At 37.2% G+C, this 25,516-nt stretch overlaps 1 protein-coding gene across 2 annotated transcripts; it reads right to left on the bottom strand.

The window, feature by feature from the left end:
• Positions 1–1,988: 1,988 nt before the first annotated feature.
• Positions 1,989–22,505, bottom strand: tnksb (tankyrase, TRF1-interacting ankyrin-related ADP-ribose polymerase b). 2 transcript variants are annotated; one of them, XM_079420177.1, is made up of 28 exons: positions 21,962–22,505; positions 20,879–21,103; positions 19,340–19,435; positions 18,376–18,412; positions 17,390–17,465; positions 14,527–14,547; positions 12,611–12,705; positions 11,986–12,052; positions 11,653–11,839; positions 11,140–11,258; positions 10,968–11,059; positions 10,752–10,830; positions 9,470–9,641; positions 8,287–8,366; positions 7,954–8,099; positions 7,701–7,866; positions 6,763–6,982; positions 6,563–6,672; positions 5,728–5,916; positions 5,272–5,509; positions 4,928–5,007; positions 4,719–4,839; positions 4,529–4,626; positions 4,368–4,442; positions 4,063–4,168; positions 3,618–3,804; positions 3,364–3,520; positions 1,989–2,416 (listed from the first exon to the last, which is right to left on the bottom strand). In XM_079420177.1, the coding sequence occupies exons 1-28, from the start codon at positions 22,443–22,445 to the stop codon at positions 2,330–2,332; spliced, it is 3,810 nt and encodes a 1,269-aa protein (XP_079276303.1). In that variant the 5' UTR covers positions 22,446–22,505; the 3' UTR covers positions 1,989–2,329. The 2 variants fall into 2 exon arrangements, with proteins under 2 accessions (XP_079276303.1, XP_079276304.1); XM_079420178.1 differs by lacking the exon at positions 14,527–14,547.
• Positions 22,506–25,516: the final 3,011 nt, after the last annotated feature.

The raw sequence follows: 25,516 nt of genomic DNA, 5'->3' as shown, positions 1-25,516 counted from the left end.
TGTTGGTTGCTGGTGGTTTCCAAACTCTTGATTTCTCCATGCCCTTTGTTTTTGCTAGAGCTCTAACTGACTTCCTCTTTTCTTTTAGCATCCGAATTGCTTGCTTTTCTCTCAAAGTCAGCTCGCTCATCTTCATCCTGGTTTGTGTGTCATCATCGAATGCAAGATTCAGAATGCAGAAGTAATGGATATAACTGATACGACACATTCCCTGCTTTTAATATCTGAAGAATTCATCTTTTAATCTTATTTGTAAATGTCTTGACTCCACAGCCAACAGAGCAATTTTGTCTTTACTGTTCCTATACTCTTGGAGGGCGCTGTATATAGGACAACCAATTTATGATTGCAATGTAAAGCAGTGTATTTTGCAGGTCAGAATCAGCTATGACAACTTTAATCTTGGTTTTCAGTCTCCTGTCTGAGTCTGGCTGTTCCTATAAGTTAAAAACATGACTTATATAATGCAAATACAATATAGGTATATGTAAGGCTTACTGTTTAAGAGATTATGTCTGTTGGATATAGGCAGAGAAAACTAGGAGCAGGAAGACAAGAGATCTGAGTTTTGAGGTAGGCCTAATCATTTTAATTTCAATAAATACTGGAAAATGTAGCCTACATGATTTAAACCGTAGTTAGGAAAGGCTTATTTTTGTTTTATTTTATTATATTATTTATTATATTATTTTTTCTATCTATCTATCTATCTATATTTTTATTTATTGATAGCAAAAATCTGATCTAAGTGCTTGCATGCTAAACATCTACTGGAATTTTTCAGTATGCCTATAATTAGCATATTCCAAAATAAATATCAATAAAAACAGCCTACATTTTTAAAAACTAGAGAATTTAGGCCTTATTTTATCTGAGTTGTCCAGTTGTCAGTACAAAAGCAGTCCATTGTGCAGTTCAGTCAGCCCCTTCATTTTTTTTCTCGTGCTTGTGGGTCAGTTTGGTGGACTGCAATTTTCCCCCTACAGGTTCCCTACAGGTCTTATACGCCCCTACCAACCTTTTTACCCACATCCACATCCACATCCATACTTCAGACAGACAGTGGCTGTGCAGCCGCCCATGATTGTGCTGGAGAGACCCCTCCACCGCAAGCACAGCCAATCCGGTGGGATGATGACGTCTATCAGGAGCCAAAGACAATCAGCTGCGACATTAAACAGGAGAATCAAACTTTAAGTTGATATATTTCTAAATGGATAATCTTTTAACAATATTTCTAAGATTATGGAATTGAACGCATTCCAAGTACCATGTCTAACACAATCCTGGATATTTAAAGTATTAATAAGTATATTTGTAATATAATTTTTTACATGTTTACTGTAATTTCATATCAATTTACAATATTCTTAGCTTTTGTATGTCTATTCATTTAGACTCACCGTAGTTATAGGATTTTATACTAGGATTTTTATTTATTGAAAGAAATTAATAATTTTATTCAGCATGGTCAAAAGTGACAGTAAGGACATTGATACGGTTACAAAAGATTTAATTTTCAAATAAACGCTGTTCTTTTGAACTTCCTATTCAAAAAATCTGGAATAAATGTATCACTATCTCCACAAAAAAAATATGAAACAGCACAACTGTTTAGGAAATGTTTCTTGAGCAGCAAATCAGCATATTAGAACGATTTCTGAAAGCACGTGACACTGAAGACTGGAGTAATGATGCTGAAAATTCAGCTTTGATCAAAGGAATTAATTACATTTTAAAATATCAAAATAGAAAAAAAAAAAAAAAGGTATTTACAATTTTACTGTTTTTTTGATCAAATAATTGCAGCCTGGGTGTGAATAACAAACTTCATTAACTTTTTGTTTGTTAATGTAAAACATTTGAATGGTAGTGTATTCTATGCATCGTCAACTATTATTTTTACCCCCTTTGCAACTCCACCTTAAAATGCAGAGATAATAAAGGCAATAACATTCCATATAAATAAACAATCAAAAGCAAGTCATATGAATTAGTCTTGTTCTGATGAGATTTATTTAAAAGAAATTAACAGACTCAACAAAAAAAAAAAGTTCCATTAAAATACAACTCAAATAGCATCGTTAAACACAGTCAGTTTTACATGTTTTCTTTATACTACCTGTACATTAGACTTCACAATTGCAACTATTTTCAAATAACTTAAGTAACTTGTTTTTAAAAGTGCAAATTCATAATTCATACATGGGAATTCCAAGACGTGGGTACATGGGAAAGTTCACATTTCCATTGTGCAATGAGAGTGAGAAAGAATGAGTGAGCGAGCGAGCGAGTGATGAGTGAGTGAGTGTAGAAACGCAGTGTCTGACTATGATTTCTGCTCTGCTCCTGTGGAGGACTGAGGCGTGCTGTCCGGCTTTACTATCTGATAAGTGATGAAATACTCTGGGTAGGCCTGGAAAACAACAACAGCGCCACACATTAGCACACATCAGTCACACTAATACATCACAGCTTGCAGTCTCTTTCATAAGGGTGCTGCGCACTATTGGATGAGAACAAAACAAAACTTAAACTGAACTGAGCTACTGTCTTCTGTAGAGCTGCTTCTTTCTAGCTGAACCAAATTTGTTCATAAGTGACAAATTTTGTAACATCAACACTGTTACTGAACTGAATTGAATCAACACTGAACTGACACAAGTTGAATAACGACACTTATCTTTGTAGAGCTGCTTACACCTGAATTAAACTGGTTTAATAATTGATAAACTTCACACATTTATTGAAGCAAATCTGAATCAACACTGAAGTGACTTAAGCTTAGGTCCCTAGGCAGACAGAATCCAGTCAAAAAAAAAAAAATGTAATGTAGATTGTCACTAAAGTTGCTAAATTTAAGTTAAAAATGTTTCAGAATAAAAAAAATTTGGAATTTGAAAAAAAAAAAAAACTGATAAAAAATAAACCCCATTTCATAGAGCTCTAAAAAAAAAAATTTTTTGTTACATTTTTAAATTAATTGTTAAAATGTATAAGCCTTTATAACAGAAAACATGCAATCTGGCAAAAATACTTTCACATGGCCATAAAATTTTTATTTCTGTCCATTTTTAAAATAAATTGTAGATAAATTCATGATTTTAATTAATTAGACATTAAATTTAACCATTTATAATGAAACTCCTAAAAATTAAAACAGAAAAAAAATAAAACGAACAAAAAAAGGACGCAATTCATTGGACCCTGCTTGATCTGAATCTATTTTAGAGCTATTTGATGAATTTTGCATCACTAATTCTATTATTTTCCTGTTTATTGCTGTGAAGCTGCTTTGAAACTATCTGTATCGTATAAAGTAAAATTGTATTTTAATCAGCAGCTTTTCTTTTACAGCCGTACCTGTTCTCCGCGGTAGATCACGTACTCGGCGTAGGCCAGGCCGTTGACACTGGGACGGCCGATCACAGAATGATGTCCAGGGGGAGCGTGGGCCATCTTCATGGCGCTGAACTGCAGGAAGGACTTTCCCAATGTCACACGGCAGAACAACATTTGCCTGTGGGAAATCAACAAATATGAAAACCGTCTAGTGCAGTAACGCATAATGAACTGTTTATGTTGCATCTCTTATCGTGTCATGTGTGTAAATGTACCTGTGGCACACATAACAGGAGCGGTCTTTGTGAGTGGGGCAGCCTGTGCCGCCACCGATGCCATAGACGTACTGGTTACTCTTAGAGGAGTTCTCTGCAAAATATATGCCAGCTCCAAACATCCCACCGATGTACGCATGACGCTCATCAAATCCTTTATGGATGATGGCATTTATGAATGGAGATCCTGGAAAAAAAGAACAATTGCAAAAAAAAAAAAAAAAAAGGATTATGATAATGAAAACTATTAAAATTAAACAAAAACTACAGTATGAACAAAACAAGAGCCAAATATAACAACAGTGGCATTTTTATAGCACATTTATTTATTGACAAAAAGCACAGCACTGTGTAATGTTGCTGCAATTGTTAAGCAATTTAGTGCATCCTTTCAGAACAAAAAAAGATCAATAAGAAGTCAATATAGAAGCATCAGATCGCTTACCATGAAACAGCATTCGTTCATTGTGGTGGTTGTGATTCTCGTCTGCGATCTCTTTCTGCCTGTGTGTGTATCGCTCTCTCAGTTTCTTATTCACCACCTTCTGGATCTACAGGACAATTTCCGTAAGATTTAGCTCAAGAGTAGAACTGATATTTACGATATCATATATAAAGCTAGATCATTTACCCACATCTATCAGAACAATGTGATCATACAGTATGTTTATGTAAACCTTTTTTGGACATCAATACCTATTTTAAAAGAGTTAAATATCACTAATGTTGAATGCATTTGGTGTGTTTTACCTTGATGACATTGTATCGGCTGAAAACGCCACCTGCGTTTCCTCCGTCCCTGTGCTCCCGAATTGTGCTTTGCATCTGTGCCCAAAAAAACAAACAAACACTCATCACACAGCCAAAGCAGATGGGCGTCTGATACAGCCAAGAGCTGTTTATGTTTGTACCTCTTCCTCAACAGATTGAAACTCTTTATCATCCACGGCCAGGTCGATCAAAACTGTGCCCTGATTGGTGCAGTGGAACGTCAGGTATGGGTTGGCACCTGTGCGTACAGATAAGATTCAAATGGAATGAAAATATACGGATTCAATCGGTAGCAGCATTTAGGAGCAGTTTTATGAGATGGACACTCACCCTGCTGTCCTCCTAGCAGCCTCTCGATGCCTTTGATGAGTTTATGACGGTGTCCGTAAGCATTGATGCCGATCTCCTTGAGTTCCTCGTGACCCATATCGGCCAACACATCCAGAGTGATCTAATGGACACGGCATTAAAAACATGAGGAAATCTTGAAACATCCTTCCACAAGATGTCTCTGTCAAAGATGTCTCCAATTTTCTCACCTGTTCTCTCTCGAAGATGTCCCTCAAATGTTCAAGCCCCAGACTCTTCATGAATTGTGAGATGTTCATATCCAAGACAGCTACAGGGCCAAAAAAATTTAACAAATTAAAATATGCTGGACAAGATGACAACTGAGAAGAAACTCACATTATCAAAAAAAAATAATTACACAAAAATAGTATAGTCTGATTCCCAAACAAATTATGTGGTTCTTTTTGGAGAATCAAAACCATACAGAGTGTTCAGCGGAGTCTGAATCAGAAGTGAATCAAAGCTACACAGTGTGATCAATGTAGCGTGATTCCTAAACCAATAACTCTGTGACGGTTCTTTTGTTCCTCACCATCTCCTTCCTTGCGCTCAGTTCCGGTAGCCCCATCAGCGGGACCTGTAGCCCCTCCACTGGCCCCGTCGCAGAGGGGCCCGGCCAGGTTATCGATGCTGGAGGCAGCGGAGAGGCAGGAGGGTGTGGAGGCGGGTGATATGAGAGCGGCGCTGAGCACGGTGGCCTGCGGTTTGAAACAGCTGGGTAGAGCATCAGGGGGCATGGCGTCCATCAGCAGAGCACGGATATCGTCAGCCTGACAGACACAGAGAGCAGATGAAGGACAATGAATTTCATACTACAGTCAATACAGAATCAAATTTGATACTCAAGTAAAAAACATTTAGATTTAAAACTTTTTTTAAAAAGAGATTTTTCTGACTATTATTTAATATGACAGGCTTTATAGGGTTCAACTGAAGTCAACTTGTAATTTTTCTTAACTACAGTATTATCAGCTGCCGTAGTGTTTACCGTGGCCAGGTCCAGAGCCGTCTGTCCCTCCTGGTTCTTCATGGTAGGGTCAGCACCGTGTGCCAGCAGCAGTGCACACAGCTGTGTGCGGCCCTTTTGTGCAGCCTCATGCAGCGGTGTGAACGCCCACTTATCTGTTGCATTCACGCACGTGTTAAACTTGATCAGGAGGGCGGCGATATCCACATGCTGGACAGAGAAGGCAATTACACATTATGCTACAATATTGCTGTTCATTACTGGGTACAACTTCATAAACGCTACTGCTAGACAGTCCAATCACCCAATATTTAGCCATTTTGAGCATTTCCTAATGACAATATAGTTTAATACATAATGAAAATGACAAAATATTGTGTAAAATCATCTTCTGAACTTTCCATTTATCAAAGAATCCACAAAAATGTTAAGCAGCACAGATATTATGAAAAATGATAATAAACAGAAATGTTTTTATGAGCAACAAATCAGCATATTAGATTGATTTCTGAAGGATCATGTGACACTGAAGACTGGAGTTATGATGCTGAAAATTCTGCGTTATATCACAAGAATAAATTACATTTCAAAATATATTCAAATAGTAAACAGTTATTTTAAATTATAATAATATTTCATAATATTACTGTATGTTTGATCAAATAAATGCAGGTTTGGTGAGAATAAGAGACCTTTTAAATACAAAAATCTTACCGACCCCAAACATTTGAACAGTAGTGTATAAATATCAGGAATCCTTTCTGTAATTTTCTATTCTACAAAACCCATCCTTCATAGATAAAGTAATTTATCCATACTAAGACCTCTGACCTTCCCGCATCCCCTATTTTCTCACCCCATATGAAGCAGCGTTATGCAGAGGGATCAGTCCTCCTTTATCCTGAGCATTCACATCAGCTCCGTGCTCCAGGAGATACTCGGCCACCTCCAGGTTATTGTAACCAGCTGATCAAAAACGAATGAATTCATCATTAAACCACCAGAGAGATGAGATAAATGCATGTCGAATGATGAATGTGGCTTATGGTACGTTACCTGCAAGATGCAGTGGTGTGGAGTTCCTGCCCTGTGTGTCTCTGCAGTTGATATTCTCAGGGCTGCAGAGCTTCTGCACTCGGGCCAAACAGCCCTTCTTAGCGGCATCCAGCAGGGCGGCGTCTCCACGCAGAAGGTCCTGGATGTCTGTGTCTCCGTCCTTTACCATGTCCAGAGCCGTGTTGCCATCACGGTTCTTCTTAGATGGGTCTGCACCATGCTAAAGGGAGAGTAGTGGTGTTACTGCAAAAGGGCTGTGTTACACTCTTAATAATAATCATTAATCCTACATTAGGCACATTTAAGGCTGAAATTTTTTAATTAGAAATACATCGTTCTGAAATCAAGTTGATGCGGAAGGCACAACTTCACCTTAAACTAAAGAGAGAGAAAAAATAGCACGTAAAGAAGCACACAAAATGACTCCGGTTTAACTGGATTTAAAGGAACACTCCACTATTTTTGAAAATAGGCTCATTTTCCAACTCTCCCAAGAGTTAAACAGTTGAGTTTTACCGTTTTCGAATCCATTCAGCCGATCTGGCGGTAGAACTTTTAGCATAGCTTAGCATAGATCATTGAATCGGATTAGACCATTAGCATCTCCCTCTAAAATGACCAAAGAGTTAATTTTCCTATTTAAAGCTTGACTCTTCTGTAGTTTCATCGTGTACTAAAACTGACGGAAAATGAAAAGTTGCGATTTTCTAGGCCGATATGGCTAGGAACTATACTCTCATTCTGGCGTAATAATCAAGGAACTTTGCTGCCGTACCATTGGGTGCAGCAGGCGCAGTGATATGACGCAGCACCTGTAAATAGTCCCCAGCTAGGTAACTGGTTAACACTAAATATCATTGATATTTTAATTCCCACACAATCGTGATATTTATAAATATGCCAACATGTGCATGATTTCTCCATCTGATGTATCAAACCTTGAGCAGTAGTTTGCAGATCTCATATTTGCCCTTGGCTGCAGCCTCATGCAGTGGTGTGAACTTCCAAAGGTCTGCCACGTTCACAGACGCTCCATGTCTCACCAGCAACTCTGCCACCTCATAGTGACCGTACGAACACGCGTTGTGCAAAGGAACCAGACCACTGACAAAGAAAGAGAACAAGTTAAAATCAGATAATTCAGACACAGTGCAACGACAGTCACGCTAATTCAGATGAAGATGATCGTACCCTTTATCTTTAGCGTGCACGTCGGCCCCATGATGCAACAGGTATTCCACCACAGCCACACGGTTGTAGCCTGCAGCAAAATGCAGCGGGGTGGAGTGACGGCCCTCCAGGTCACGACAGTTCACGTTTTGAGGCGAGCACAGTTGCTATGGAAGATACACAGACAAATTGGCAACAAATTAATAAATATTTATTGATTTCCTGATTTGAAATCTTTAGAACAGATTTTGTTCCTTATAAAATAGGACATTTAATGATGATGTCACATTGCTAGTGAAATAGATTTTGTCCACACTAACTTTAAACGTGGTAAACTCTAAAACAGTTTTTTACCTTCACTGTATCAAGGTCTCCGGCTTTAGCAGCCTCGAGAAAGCGGTAATCCACATCCGAATTACGAGGAGGAATGTTCTCTGAAGAAATAAATGCAGAAAAATCATAAATTCAGGACATGGTGCTGTTTGGATAAATGGACAGATGATAGTGAAAGTGAATGATAGTTCATTAATCTTACTGTAATAAGAATTAAGAGTAGGGCTGGGCGATAATTCGATAACGATAATTATCGCGATATAATATATAGCAAGCTCACTAGAGCAGATGCGTTGACTCGGTTACGCGAGCATTAAACAGCACTGGCAGATCCAGAGTAAAGCGCTTGAATTCAGCGATGAACAAATGACTGATTTAAACTAGTTTATAGCCAAACAGGAGAAACACTGTGTGCAACGAGACAGTCAGAAGGCTTTTCAATCACATCGCCATCATTTACCATGGATTTACTGTAGTAACACTCACTGCACCATGGTATTGTGGCAGAAATGTGGGATATTCATATAGAATTTTATTACAGGAGTAATGGTATATAATTATAGTATGTTAGATTAAGCTATAGCATGTGTGCATTTATAGTCAATGTTTTTACTGTTTTTCAATCAAATAGGCTACCTAAAAATCATATAGTTATATTTTTACCATCGTATTGAGGTGCTATATGTGTGGTTTTAACTGTGTTTATCATGAATTAAATGTATGCTATTGCTACTAAAGGAGATCAATAATAAATGTAAAAAAAAATGGTCAGAATAACTTTAACCATAAAACTGAGGTTGCTTCAATTTTTTTACAGATGTTACTGATTTTGATAATGAACAAAAATGTACCTCTGCATCCTAACTCAAGCTACTATCAAATGTACCCAAGAGACAAAAAAGTGATATTATTATTAATAAAACCCAAACCTGTTTCTTGATTTGAAACAATATCACTCGTTAGAACATGCAGAAGCTAAGAAATTTATTTTTCTATTTAGATATTTAAGGAAAATTAATGGTCTGGTTTCTACAACTTTCACTTTGGAGCAAAAATATGGCTTTAAACTTGAAAGAAATAAAGATTTGACATTTATCGTGATAATTATCGATATCAACTGATATGAAAAAAATCATTGCGTTTTTTTTTCTCCAATATTGCCCAGCTCTACTTAAGAGTAATGGATGTGACACTGTAATTGTACCATTGAGTATTTGCTGTACAGCTTCATTGCCCATCTGTGACGCAGTGAAGCCCTGCAGTGAAACAATTGACGGGTCAGCTCCGTAACTCAGCAATTGTCTGCAAGTTTGGATGTGACCGGCAAGGGCCGCCCTGTGCAGGGCTGTCTGTCCCAGCGTGTCCACAGCGTTCACCTAAACACACACACACACACACACACACACACACAGAGGGAACTTTGGGTTTAGTAAGAAGACCAAGAATATGAAGCAGCATCATGTTTTCATCACTGAAAATTATAAGAATTTTTTCTTGAGCAGCAAATCAGCATATTAGAATGATTTCTGAAGGATCATGTGACACTGAAGACTGGAGTAATGATGCTGAAAAATGCTTTGCATCACAGGAATAAATTATACTTGAAAATATATTCAAATACAGTTTGTTTTAGTTCATTTTAATTTGCAATAATATTTTACAATATTACAGTTTTTATTGTATTTTGATTAGATAAGTTTTTTTTTTTTTTTTACTTTTATTCAAATGATGGATTATGCACAAGAAAGCACACAAATAGCGCTACCTTAAAAATCACTGAGTTGTCATTCATTTCAGTTTATCACATACTCAGAAAATTCTACACTGCACAATAAATATTTTATTTACATCGTGTCTACACTTTGTTATAATCAGAGGATAAGCTTGAAGAATTCAGGACTGAAATAAACGCTAGCGTTTTGAGCAGTGAGTGAATTCTGAAACACCTCTGATTGGCTGCTGCGGTCAAGAAATCAACAGATTGGCTGTGATTGGCTACAACATCCGACACTACCTTTGATGATATCCAGAGCGCAAACACGGAGAGACAGATACGCGCTGTGAGGTGGCTGCCGCTTGCTTTCATTTCGTTGTTTAGATTTATTTGTTTTAAGAAGTTACGTTTGCCGGTTCCCGCCTCAAGTCTTGAACTTTGTTAAATACATATATATACATTTTCCTTAAATCATCCTGGTGACCCATCTTTAAGCCTCGGGTGGGTCGCAAGCCAGGGTTTAAAAATCACTAGTATAGCACAATATATAACAATCTGAATTGATTATTGTTTAATCATTTACAAATTGATTTATAAAAAAAAAAAATGAAGCCCTGGAGTCTGGCATAATATTCAATGTAGGGTACAAGAGATAATATAACAGGCGAGGTAGATGCCTATGTAGATGACACATAGCAAATTGGCTCATTATTTCCTAAAACTTGGATTTTTTCCTAAAAATTAGTTCCATGCAGTGTGAGGATGCTTGTACCTTTGCTCCGTGTTTCTGAAGGACTTCAAGCACATCATTATGACCTCGTTCAGACGCAACGTGGAACGGAGTCATAAAACTAGAAGGAGAAAGAATGTCAATTTGAGAATGTCTTACTTGCCATTTAATTGTAATTATTTGTGAAGCTTACTAGCAATTTTGGAGTGAAAATTGTTTCAAATAATTATTTTCTCATATCTAAATTTGAACACTCACTCCTTGTTCTTCTCGTGAATGTTGGCACCTTTCCGTAGCAGCAGCTCTGTAACCTGTTTGCGTTTGGGATGAGGAGAGGCTACGGCGCAGTGCTGCAAACATCATAAAGACATTTTAATAAACACATCATTAAAACCCTCAGGATTCAGAGGAGACCATGTAATGTGCTCACCAGAGCAGAGTCGTGCGAGTGAGGGTGTTTGAAGCTGATGATCTCTTGAGCAGTTTTCTTGACCTTTGCCATGTCCGCCTCGCGGGCCGCTTGCAAAAGCGTGTGTCCTTTGAACTCATCTGGATGAAGGAAATCACAAAAGTCAAACGATTACTAACTAACAGCCCTGCATCTTAGAAAAAGAAAAAAAGTCCAAATATTAAATGTGAATATCAGCTGAGAACAGAACAAATAGTTCATAGGAATCGGTCAATGGGAATCATTTCTTTGTTGCAGTTTTTTGCTTATTAATAGATAGTACGAGTCTTCTTCGCCTGACAAATGATTGCTAAAAGCAAAAATGCTATGAAATGCATAATTCCATAGCATCATCAGATTGAGAAAGTGTGACTTCCTAGAGAAGAAAACAGGCAGTATTTTGGGAATCAATAACCCAAAATTAGTAAGAAATGGGCATTGGATATTCATCAAATACAATGATACTGAAAAGAAAGCAGCCTGCATGTCACTTACAGGTGAGTCTCTCTTTCAGTTCAGGTGTGGGCGCCACATCCACTGCGCTCTTGCCGTGGCAGTTGAGCAGTGTGGGATCAGCGCCGTGACTCAGCAGCAGAGAACACACCTCCACTCGATTCTTACTGGCCGCCTCGTGCAGCGGCGTGAACTGCCACAGGTCCATGGCATTAACGCACGCCCCGTGCTGCGAGTGAGACAAACAAGAAAGCATTAATCATGTGTATTATATTGTAACTAATAATCAAAAAAATAAAGCACCTGTGCTTATATCAGTGCTGGGGGAGCTAATACATTGTGATCAGTAAGTATTGGCTGGATTGTTTTCTTTACCTTCAGCAGGAGCTCTGTGACCTCATAGTGACCATAAGAGCAGGCATTATGCAAAGGAACTAGACCACTGACAGAGAGAGAGAGCAAAACTTCAGAATTATTCAAAAGATCATGATTAAAGCATTTAAAGCCAACGCGAAATCAAAAACAGCCATATTTCCTAATACATTTACATTCCTATACATCATATCATTCTAATGTTCTGATTAGCTGCTCAAGAAACATTTATCAATGTTAAAAACAGTTAAAGTGCCACTTCATATATTTATAGAAACCATGATACTTTTATGAATAGCAAGTTTAAAAAGAAAAAAAATAGAAATCTATTGTCACTATCATTTTTGATCAGTTTAATTAATTATTGATGGTTAAAAGTATTAATCTTTGAAAAAAATTATATTAATTACCTCAAATTTTAACAGTAGTGTATATAACATTACATATAATATATGCACACTATTCAAAAAAAAAAAAGTTATTATAATATCCTAATCAGCCTATCATTTACTTCTTGAATTTTTGAAAGTCATTATGGAAGTAAAACAATAGGTTGCATTGCACGTCGACTTCCATACTGGACACCACATGTTAAAGAGAGAGATGACAAGTCGTAGATGTTTCTCACCCTTTGTCTTTGGCATGGACGTCAGCACCGTACTGCAGCAGCAGCTGCACAATACGCACTCGATTATACCCAGCGGCCAGGTGAAGAGGAGTGGACTGCAAAAGAACCAGAGAAATATTATTAGCCTGTCTGAATACAATCAAGCTAAATAAGTGATCATCAATAATACAAGTGCTTGCTGCAAAAACCCAACCTCAAATAATTATGTAAACCTGCTTGTAACCCATCCCATTATGGGTTACAAGCAGATCTGCTCTGTGTAATGTATTTCGGTTTTGAAACTACTTTCTTTGTGATAGAAGTGGTACGTGTTCTAGCATCCACACTAATTATAAATATACGGACTTAAATAAACATCGGAAAGAACATGTAAAGGCCTACTCGCACCAAAAACGGAACAAATTATAGAAGAAAGGTGTATTTGACTTCGTCCACATGTACAGTTCATATATAGGATGTTTTAGTTGTATTGAATTTATTTAATTACATTTAAATAAGACTTTAAGCCTACTTATTTGGAAGTGTTGTATATAGTCAAAGAAAAATGATATTCAGTATGTCATACTTGTTTAGTTAGTTGCTTTCTTTCCTCATTTTTTAAGATTTTAATGCCACTCAGTTTTAAGTTCTTTTATAGCTTCTCAATTATTTCACATGCCTTAAAAAAGTGAAAAAGTCAGTGTCTCTACCCATAATCCTTAAGACAGACCCACCAATCAGAGAAAATCAATGGTACCATGGAAACAGAAATAGATGCAAAAGAGCTCAGCGCCAACCACAAGCTCATAAAGCATTGCAAATGACATAAGAATCCAATGATATTTTGATTTTACATGTACAGTTGATGATTCTAAGCCAATAGGTTTATACTGTACCATCATTTTTTATTAAATTACATCATTTGCATTGCTTCAAGTGCACAGACCAGCAGGTTTGTAATGCTCCTGTAAGAGTGGTTGGTTTGATTTATGGCTTCAAATTATTTATTGAAATTCATTTGGAGAAAATGGGGGGAAAAAATGTAAATACTGCAACATCTAAACACTAAAAGCGCTCACTGTTGTGAACTATTGCCTCTTGGTGCAAGTAGGCCTTTATATCTGCGATCTCTCTGAACAACTGATGAATCTGGCTTGAGCTCGATCACTTAAGAGGAGATAAGTGACTCAAACCACTAGTAATTTAAAATAGCCTAAGAAGTTACAAATTCGTTCCCAGTTCATGCAGTGAAAAATGAAGAAATAATGGTGAGATGCCTATATGAAAGTCTGAACACAACCACAGCAAAACAATCAGCATGACAACCGATCTCAACGCAGCCATTTAGTAATGAAGATCTGCCTGCATTGTCTGAGAGAATTATATTATTCGGTGCAGGATGGAAAGGCAACATTCATGTTCATGTCACTATTATGTAGTACAGCACAAGCAATGGGCAACAGTGCAACGTTTCTAGCATACACACAATGGAACTAAACAGGACAGGATGTCAAAGAGAAATCAGGAGTTAAATACCACGTTCGTGGAGAGCATGCGTGCTGATCACAACAAATCAAACAAACGGATTGAAGAACGTGAGGCGATGCATGGATGCGCAGGTGGGGGAAACATGGAGTTCTTGCAGAGGCAGACAATTTAGACAAGTATTGTAAAAAAGTCAAATAAAGACGTAAATGAAAGCCTTGTTTTCAGAACCTGCAGGAGTCAACGACACGTTAGCCGAGCTACTGGTTGATTGATGGATTGTGACCAGCAGAAAATAAGGCAGGTTTCTGTGCGTTTTAAGTGTGAACCAGCATATGGATGGCTTGTTTTTTTTTAGGGACAAAAATTGAAAACAAATCGAAAGGAAAAATAAACAATAAAATCACAGAAGACCAAATAAAACTCATTTCTGTTTCACAAAATAAACTTACCAGCATTTTTTGAGATGTTGACTGAATGTCGCCAGAACAAAAAACAAAACAAAACAAAAAATTAGCTATTAACTAACATATCCATCAAAGCCGACTGGTGCTTAAAACCTAATAATTCAACAGCTACAGCATCCTATCTTAAATCTACTTTATTAGTTTTTAGGAATCAGTTCACACAGGATGATAAATGCTACAGCCGACATTCTAAATGGCCAATATAACACCAATATGAAATACTACTGTTCAAAAGCCTGTGAGATTTTTTAAGTTTCATTTACACTCACCAAGGCTGCAAGAAGTTGATCAAAATGCAGTAAAAAAAGAAATATTACTACAATTTAAAATAGCCTAACTATTTTGTAGTTTAATAGATTTCAAAATGTAATTTATTACTGTGATGTATGCTGAAATTAACATCTTTCAGGCTTCAATGTCACATGAACCTACATTAATTATTATTAATCAGCATTGAAAAAGTTGTGCTGCTTAATATTTTTGTAGATACATTGTGTTATCTTTCACTTTGAGGAATAGAAAGTTGCAAAGAACAGAATTTATTTGAAATTGAAATCTTTTGTAACATTAGAAATATCTTTACTGTCACTTTTGATCAATTTAATGCATCTTCGTGGAATAAAAGTATTAATTCTTTAAAATCCTACATACATATACACACAATTTCATTTTCAACATCATTTACAATACATTATTCTATACAAAACAAATGACAACATATATACAGTGGGGATCGAAAGTTTGGGAACCCCTTGCAGAATCTGTGAAAATGTGGATAATTTTACCAAAATAAGAGAGATCATACAAAATGCATGTTATTTTTTATTTAGTACTGTCCTGAGTAAGATATTTTCCATAGAAGATGTTTACATATAGTCCACAAGACAAAAAAATAGCTGAAATTATTAAAATAACCCCATTCAAAAGTTTGGGAACCCTTGGTTCTTAATACTGTGTGTGGTTACCTGGATGATCTACGACTGTTTTTTTGTTTTGTGATGGATGTTCATGAGTCCCTTGCTTGTTCTGAACAGTTCAACTGAGCACTGTTCTTCAGAAAAATCCTCCAGGTCCTGCAGAATCTTCAGTTTTCCAGCATCTTTTGCATATTTGAACCCTTTCCAGCAGTAACTGTATGATTTTGAGATCCACCTTTTCACGCTGAGGATGATTGAGGGACTCAAACACAACAATTAAAAAAGTTTCAAACATTCACTGATGCTCCTGAAGGAAACACGATGCATTAAGAGCCGGGGGGTGAAAACTTTTGAACAGGATGAAGATGTCCAAATTTTTCTTATTTTGTTGAAATATCATATTTTTCCATTTAGTACTGCCCTTCTGACGCGACAGAAGATACTTGCATGTTTCCTGGAAGACAAATGAAGTACAATTTACCTTGATCTTCAAATTCAAAAAGTTTTCACCCCCCGGCTCTTAATGCATCGTGTTTCCTTCAGGAACATCAGTGAATGTTTGAACCTTTTTTAATTGTTGTGTTTGAGTCCCTCAATCATCCTCAGCGTGAAAAGGTGGATCTCAAAATCATACAGTTACTGCTGGAAAGGGTTCAAATATGCAAAAGATGCTGGAAAACTGAAGATTCTGCAGGACCTGGAGGATTTTTCTGAAGAACAGTGCTCAGTTGAACTGTTCAGAACAAACAAGGGACTCATAGAACAACCATCACAAAACAAAAAAACAGTCGTAGATCATCCAGGTAACCACACACAGTATTAAGAACCAAGGGTTCCCAAACTTTTGAATGTGGTTATTTTAATAATTTCAGCTATTTTTTTGTCTTGTGGACTATATGTAAACATCTTTTATGGAAAATATCTTACTCAGGACAGTACTAAATAAAAAATAACATGCATTTTGTATGATCTCTCTTATTTTGGTAAAATTATCCACATTTTCACAGATTCTGCAAGGGGTTCCCAAACTTTCGCATGCCACTGTATTTATTATCATACCCCTTAGGCCTATAAACATTTTCTATGCTCATGTATTGTGCTCAAAAACAATACCACGCAGCATATATACAATTTTTGCTACATAAACACTGCGACGCAAATAAAATCTGGCTGCAAAACAAAACGTCAGCGGATCAGGGATTTGGTCTAGGTTTACAATGTCCTCGGTATGACATGACTGCCAATAATCTATGTAAAGTACATTCAAGTGTGCATTATGTTCAGTGATCAACTATTTACATGTTTAACGAAAGCTTTTATCCAAAGCATCCTACAAAAGAGGAAAAAAGCAATTTATCAAACTAGTGTGAGCTGTATTCCACTTAAAATGCTACTCTCAAAATTACATCATTATACAAAACACCAGCATCAAGTGTACAAAAATGAAAGTAGCAACAATACTCAGCCTCTAAAAAAATTATAATAATAGCCTACATCACTGTACTACAGCATGAGTTACAGTACAGAACTTAAAATCCATTACAAGACAAACAGGAGACAATCCCACAACGAACTCATTCCTAAAAAGCCCTCCTGATATAAAGACACAGAGGTCTGGAGGGAGGGAGTGACCTGAAATGTTCAGGGATGACAGAGGATTTGAGGGGAAATCAAGGTCCTGTTATTATGTTGTGAATAGAAGAAGAAAAGGATCAAAAAAAGCTTTGGCCTAAAACTTCACGAAGGTCAGACGAGCATCCAATAGGAATCAAAGATCAACTGAAACCTCTTATAAAAATGACTGACATACAAAAGCAGGCCTCTAAACGATCTAAAACAGTCCTACTTGGCATTTACTGATATGTCAAATGTTAAAGCCAACATTATGGAACATTTTGAATATTAAATGAAGTAATTCTGATCTGTGTTACCTTGCGTCCATCGCTGGCATGACAGTTGACGTTAAGCGGAGTCAAAAGTGCCATCAACTTTTCCTCATTTCCGCTCCTAAGAAGGATTTCCAAACAGAGGGAGTCAAACACTGTTAGGAACGGCAACTTTCATCAACATTTCAAGTCAAAAAAGATTCAAATGTACTTAAAGAAACAGCACTATCTTTTCAAATAAAAGAGTTCAATGCACCATGTAAAATTAATGTGAGTTTAAATATAAAACATTCCTTTATACTCGATTTATTACTAGCAGCAATACATGGGACTGTTTTGTGAGCAGCTATTAAAGCATGGTGCATTTCTGAATTTGATTCAGAGGCGCAAAGCATCATATATATATAATTTGGTGCAGTTGCAGATATTTATGTGGCCAAAAAGAAAGATGAAATCCTGCAGGGTAAATCAATATAGCTTACATAAAATATTGTGTCTTTGTAAGGTTATATTTACATTTTCAGTTTTATGTTCCAAGCTCTGTAGATCGTATTAAGAGGCAAAACATTGAGAGACTGAGAGATGAACAAATAAACATTCCTCAAAAGTCTAATGATCATAATTGGTACTCACATTTTAACATGATTTTTCCAAAAATTGATGTATGGATAATCAAGTAACCCTAAGTTGTTTCAGTCCAGTAAGTGTTGATCTTGAAATATTACTAACAGTATAACAGTTGTTCTTACATTTACTTTAAAACATACTTCCCCTGTCCAATACACATTTATATACCAAGTGGCAAAAAAGTCTCATTCCTGGATTTCCGTTCTGTTCCGATGTCAGACTTTTCTAAACATTAATATACAAGTATGCCAGGTTGTGTGTAGCACCTACACCTCTGCACATTCTTCCCAAAGGACTCCAGCGTAAGAAACAAGCGGCTGAGGGATTCAAACAAACATCTGAAACCCCCTCAAAACAACAGCAATACATTGATATTAAATTATTATAGTATGCCAAAAGCTCACCTCGCTGCCTCCAACAGTTCATCCTTCTTATATTCACCTGATAAATAAAAAAAAGACAGCAGGTGTCAGACAGACTTGATTTGCAAGATTCATTCATCGGTGTGTGGATTAGTGATGCACGGGTCGGGTATTTTTCCAACCCACGGGTCCCGCTTTTATGAAATTATTTGGCCCGCCCCAGCCCGCCCCGCACCACTGTATATATTTTTACAACCCGCCCCGCCCAGTACCCGCGTAAATATGTAAATTCCCGACCTCAATTTCTCCCGCACCTCGTCTTCCATATTCACTTTTATTTCTTTGTTTTTGTTGTGACTGGCAGCGGTAGCTGCTTGGCGCTTTCGTGACTTGTCACGTGACGTAACCTTATCAAAGAACTTAAAACATGAAAATAGATATTCCCAAATATTTAATATAGGCTATAGGGAATTGCACGCAACATACATGGATTTTTTTTTTTTTTTTTTTTAATGACCCGCCCCGACCCGCCCCGCAAATAAAGTGACAATTTCTTTACCCGCCCCAACCCGACCCGCGGGTTACGAGACGACCCGCGCATCACTAGTGTGGATATTTTTAGTGTTACAGTGGCTTACCATGCAGTACCTCTTTTAAATAGTATATGAAATGGTATGCAGGATGCACCGTTTCAAACAGAAGGCTGTTACATTAACCTCCCTACATTTAATTGAGTTGGCATTTTAATCCAACTTTGTGTGCAAATATTTAAACATGTAGCTGTCCGATCAATTAATGTACTATGGAAATGTGGCTGTAAATGATCTTAGGTTCATATTTCAGACCGGAATGCAGCGCATTGTGGTAAACAGCACTCACACAGCAATGCTGTGGCTGTATTAGCATACTGCATACCACAAAAACATACTCAGTGGGCCTTTACATGTCTGCTCATCAGATTGTGTGTGTTGGTAATGACTGTAAAGCAGGTGTGTGTGTGTGTTACCGGTGAGGACGGTCTTAGCAGAAGGGTCTGCCAGGTCCAGAGCTGATTTGCCGTCAGTGTTTCTGATGTTCGGATCAGCGCCGTGCTGGAGCAACACTGTAAGAAACAGAAGCAAGCAATACAGTCACCGATACCAAAAGTTATAAGTTATGGTTCATAAGTACAATTATCAACATTGTTTTTCCACCTAAAGTGTTCATACTAGCTTTGCAGTTTTAGTACACTCAGCCATCAAAACACTTACATGCAAAGCAGAAAAGATGGAAAACTGTTTATTTAAAACATTCACCAACGTTAACAACGTACAATGTTTAATTTTAAATGCTGAAATTTACAAATTAACTTAGATTAACAAATGCTGCATGAGTATTGTTCATGTTTACTAGTGTAGTTAACTATTCTATAGGCCTACCCTTTATAACCATATACCCGTTAGTTTAAAAATAAAAGTTTCCAGCATCAGCATGTTATCAAAAAAATGACAATACTGACTAATATAGATATTTTCTACAATATATTGCGCATCCTTAACAGTTACTTGCCAAATAAGAAATAGTTTTACAGAAAACAATTACAATTTTCAAGACATTTTTCAAAACACTTTAAACCGGTTTGAAATTCTTTCTTCATTATTCACAAAACAAGATGTTTAGCAGAATGTTAATGATAGTCATAAAAAAACACCACTCTACATCAGCTTTAGTAACTATCTGTCATTAGTTAGCTAATCTAAATGGTCCTGAAGCTTGACAGACACATTTTTTAAGTGTGAATAATCCGTACAAGTCTCTCAATTAATATGAGATCATGAAAATCGCATGCTTATGATTACTAATGCTGAAAACCTCTTGTTATGCGGGAGGTACCACACCGCCGGGTTGAACATGGGTAATGTTTATGTAAATTGACATCTGTTGAATTAATAGCAGGAGCTAAAATGTATCAACTTTACTTTTTAAGCTTATGAAGGTCTTATTTACTGGTTTTTACAGGCTCCTGGTTTATATGAAAATACAAATACACATTGTTAAAAGGTTTTAAATATCAGATTACTAAATAATAATACTGACCAATAATGACATATCACCAATATACTGCACATCCCTAACAGTCGCTCTCCACACTCACCAAATAACTCTGAAGAAATAGTTTTAATCAAAGTAACACACCGAATTCGGACAAACCCATTTATCATGTTACTAATGCAAGCTTCAGAGTTTCTGTCAGTTTTCTCACTCAGACTCATACACAGAGTGCTGTCTCAGCACAGGGGTATTCAGCAGCGCTGTATGACGTCAGGGTGCAGGAGAAAAATACTGCAGGACAACAACATTACTATTACAACACAGCAACGCCACATCAGCGCTCTAAACAACAGCTGTGGACTGTGACTCATTAGACCTGATTCACTACCTCACTGCTAGGGATGAACGATATATCGGTGACCATCAGAATTTGTCTTTATTAAAGCTGTTTTAATGATCAGAATTGGTCTATAATTGGAAACGGATAAAATAGCATTTCTCAAAGAATTCATACCAATGCACACGTCTATTTTGCCCTTGATGGCGGCCTCGTGCAGAGGTGTGTAGTTCCAGTTGTCTCGCGCGTTGGGGTCCGCGCCGCTACACAGCAGCAGGCTGACCACCTCCGCGTGCCCAAACGAGCAGGCGTTATGGAGCGGGATCAGACCGCCGTCGTCGCGGGAATGGACATTTGCTCCGGTCTGCAGCAGATGCTCCACCACGTCCTTTCTGCCAAAACCTGTCAAACATTACATAGGACAAGCCGTTTAAAATGCAATACATCTAAAATGATGAAATGAATTAAAAAAAGACACATCAGATCTTATTCATATCAGAGCTAAAAATGCTCTATTTGTGAAAGTGTACGTTTTTTAAATGCCACAACTATCTGACACATTTCTTTTAAAGGCATAGTTCACCCAAAAATGAGTGAACAATTTGGATCACATTTCAAACCTGTTTGATTTTCTTTTTCGGTGAGACACAAAACAAAATGTGTTAATGATACTGAAAAAAAGCATCTTTCTGAGTCTTTTATTCATCAACTTTAATAGCTAGCTGTCATTACTTAGCTAATTTCATGGTGCTGCAATGTGACGCATTTTAAGTGTAAATAATCCATATAGTCCCTCAATCATTATAAATCTTAAAAGCACACCCTAATTAGATAACACCAACATTTAATTTGTTTTCCTGAACACGATGTTGATTCGAAATTTATTACTTATGAAACTTTTTGAACAGTTTGAATAGATATTATTGTGTTTACAGACAGTTTATGAGGGACATTTAGTACAATTACGTGTCAGCTTCGCATGAAAAATTATATTTTTATTTTGTTGATTTGAACCAAATGAAACATGACGTAATGATATTTCATGCCACTTAAAATACATAATTTCTGTATGAAAACATAAACCGTATATATGAATATATTCGTAGACCTCCAATGAAAAATCTCATGCCTGTATAAATAAACTCCAAATCTAGAGGAACCAAAATCCACAAAGGAGACGTTTTGTTCTTTTATAAGGTCAAAAACAAAGCAAGATGCTTAAAAACACGGATTATATTTAGCAAATACATAAATACAGACCTGCAGCGAAATGCAGAGGGGTTGATTTTCGTCCGGCCATGTCTTTGGCGTTCACATTCACCGAGTCCACCAGCCTCTTCACCCGTGACACATCTCCGTTTCGACAGGCCTCGAACATCTCTCTGAACGCCCCGCTGGCCCCGCACACTCCGTCCCCGGGACTGGCCGCCCCTGAGTCGGGGCTCTGGCTGCCTGCGGTCGCGCTGGAGCTAATGCTGCTGCAGCTGGAGCTGCCGAGTGCGGCCGCTGCTGTTGCTGGGGCGGGCCGGTCTGGGGAAGAGGCGGAGGAGGAGGAGGCCGCTGCGGACTCCATCGTCGCTCCGCCGCATTCCGCTGCGCCAGAGGCCGAAGGGCTCAATAAAGTCGTCGATTCAGGAATAATCGCGGACGGCGATTCCGGTGGGGGGGATGCAATCACGGCGTTCCGCGGAGACGGCTGCAGACTGCTTTGTTGGTGCTGTGAGGATCGACGGGACACCGCCATTTTCCCCCCAAAGCTCCGTCTGTCAACAATAACAGCTGGAGCCGCTGCGCTTCCGCTCAGTGCGAGAAGGCTTCCGGTTGGAGGCTATGCGCTACTGATTCTGTTAGATATTTCCTTTTATTTTACTCCACATTTAAATAGATTTTAATGTCTTTAAAATATGACACACAACTTCAGATTTATGAAATTATAGGGACCGTGAATGAATACTATCTATCTGTCTATCTATCTATCTGTCTATCTATCTATCTATCTATCTATCTATCTATCTATCTATCTATCTATCTATCTATCTATCTATCTATCTATCTATCTATCTATCTATCTATCTGTCTGTCTGTCTGTCTGTCTGTCTGTCCATCTATCGATCTGTCTGTCTGTGTCTGTCTATCTATCTGTGTGTCTATCTATCTGTCTATCCATCTATCTATCGATCGATCTGTCTGTCTATCTGTCTGTCTGTCTGTCTATCCATCTATCGATCTGTCTGTCTGTCTGTGTCTGTCTATCTATCTGTCTATCCATCTATCTATCGATCGATCTGTCTGTCTATCTATCTGTCTGTCTGTCTGTCCGTCCATCCATCCATCCATCCATCTATCTGTCTGTCTATCTATCTATCTGTCTGTCTATATTTAGACCAGGTGTCTGACTTCACATTGAAACTGAAAACAATGTTACACCCAAAAGTGAGATGATCCGCTCCTCCACCTCTTTATATGACACACCTCTTTGTGGACATTCAAACTGTTCTGGTATATGGGGCTCTGTTGCTACGGAAACAACAACAAAACCTCCACTGGCACCATAGCACAAGGACCAGCAGGTTGTTTGGGTGGACAGAAATGATATCTATGACATTTTAACAATACATATATTGCTTCAGGGCCTGCTTGTGCTCTCTTGGTTGTTTTGGGTGTAAATGAACTTAAAGATTGTGAGTGTTTTAGTGCATTGTGCTGTTAATATGTAGCTGGAGAGATGTCTGGTTCCTCTCGTGCTACAGAGACGGATGGGAATCAAGACTCTTATCTGAAGAGGTTAGTTAAGCTTATATACTGCATTTCTAATACACTAAACAGAACCAGTTTTTATTATAATGAAATATGGCGGACTGGTTGGTATCTGTAAATGAAAGTTGGGTTGCTGTGTTATAAATGATATAATTTGAGTATCCATTCACAGGTATTACAGAACCCTTCCAGAAGAGAAAAGATTGATGCTTGAGAAGTCTCTGATGGTATTTTACATACATTAAAGAAATAGTTCACACACACACACACACAATATAATTGTTATTATTTGAATTGAATGAAAGTAGAAAAGAACTGAGACTGTCAAGTTGAGTTCTTGGGCATTTTTATGAGAGTTTTTTTTCATTTTTGGAGAATAAATGAAGACATTTTCATTTTTGGATTAACTATTCTGATAACATTTCTTACAATTAGGTAATGCAAATCATTTGAGAAATTATAACAACCATGTTTTCTTCATGCAGAATGCAAATAATGACCAAGCGCAAGTCAGTGGTCTTGGGAAGGGACGTGTTGGTGGTTCCAGACAAGGTAAGACGTCCAAAACACTGAGAGTCAAATAAATTAATTATCCACTTTAACTGATCAGATGTGTGTAACGTTTATGTATGTTTCTGTGTGTGTGTGTGCAGTTCCTGGTCCAAAAAAAGGTACTAAACACAGGACTGGGGCAGATGCTGAAGATAATGAAGGCAAAGAATCCAAAAAATCCTCCACGTGCGTTATGTTATAACATTGCTTATCATACAGAAAATCATTAAGATTACCTCACTGATAAACACTTGCCAGTCATAATCATTTCAGTGGACTGAACCTATTGGAAAATGCAAATTTAAATGCCATATTGATTTTTAACAGTATTATTTTTATTCCTTAACATTGTTTAGTAGCAATATGTTATTAAGTGATGATTTATTATGTGACAAATGACGACACTGTGTCACTTCATAAGTTCAGGTTTGAAAATAAACATTAGGCATGGAAAAAAGTATGAATCTATATTGTGGCCAATTCAAAGCAATAATAAATGAGCATATTGTTAAATCTCTGTGAAACGGGGGTTTGCAATAATCTTAAAACAGCACTAGCAGATTCTATGTAGATCACAGTCTGTATACTGAAATATGGTGCTTGTTTCACATCAGCGCACAGGCAGAAAAACTATTTTACCCATAGTGCCTTTTGCATTTTTGACTGTTCACACAGAGAAAGTGTGACAAGTATGAACAAATGGTTCGGTTTAGTGTGTTGTAAAACACAGCTAGACAGCAACACCTCTAAAACAGATGTGAAGATAAGAAAAAGTGAAGTAAACGCGCTACAGCTTCAGTTTCTGAACAATGTTTAGCCTGCCAAGATCAAATAAAAGATTTCAGATATTGAACTTATAATAAGTTGTGTTTGGTTAGTCATTACTTGCTTATAATCAGTTTTACTGTTTGCTCAAAGATGTGATAGACCTGATCACAAGTGAAAAAACAAATGGGCTGTAGGTAAAGCATACGGTCACTGACATTTTAGGGTTCCAACACCTTTTGAGAAAGGCATTTCCACAAATTCTCCAGTAATTTGTGATCATTTAGGTACTAAAATCTTTTTGCAGAGATTGCTATCACAAAGAACAACTTTTAGCTAATTAAATCATTTAGATCTGAGCATAAACAGCATTAATTTATTCTTTAACATTGCTTATTTAAAGTATCTTTTTTCTTTTTTTAAATATTTCCCTCTATTTAATAAGATGTTTTGTGATAATTGATGATAAAATTGAAATATGCATGCCCTACTGGGACATTTCTATTGCATTAACCAACACTTAAAAAAAAAAAGAAAAAATAGAAACTAGACAAATTAAAATGGAAAAAGATCTATTGACTATAGAAATTGCTTCTAAAGATTTCACTTTTTCCTGAATATCATAATTTAACCCTGATATTTCCAGGTTTCATGGCTGTTGGAACCCTGAGTTAAAAAAAAAAAAGAAGTACATTTTGTCAGTAATTATTCACACCACTAGACATATCTGACAAGAAACAA

Source organism: Barbus barbus, assembly GCF_936440315.1.
Source record: "Barbus barbus genome assembly, chromosome: 6".
Lineage (NCBI taxonomy): Eukaryota > Metazoa > Chordata > Actinopteri > Cypriniformes > Cyprinidae > Barbus > Barbus barbus.
Note: the sequence above shows the minus strand (reverse complement) of the source record. Positions and strands in the feature narration are given on the sequence as shown.

Excerpts from the sequence above, each read along its gene's own strand:
- tnksb (XM_079420177.1), bottom strand. The coding sequence starts at position 22,445 with ATGGCGGTGTCCCGTCGATCCTCACAGCACCAACAAAGCAGTCTGCAG. Across the intron at positions 5,917-6,562 it reads ATAACGCTGCTTCATATGGG|CATGTGGATATCGCCGCCCT; the intron begins GTGAGAAAATAG and ends TTCTCTGTCCAG. Across the intron at positions 4,443-4,528 it reads TTCAATCTGTTGAGGAAGAG|ATGCAAAGCACAATTCGGGA; the intron begins GTACAAACATAA and ends TTTTGGGCACAG.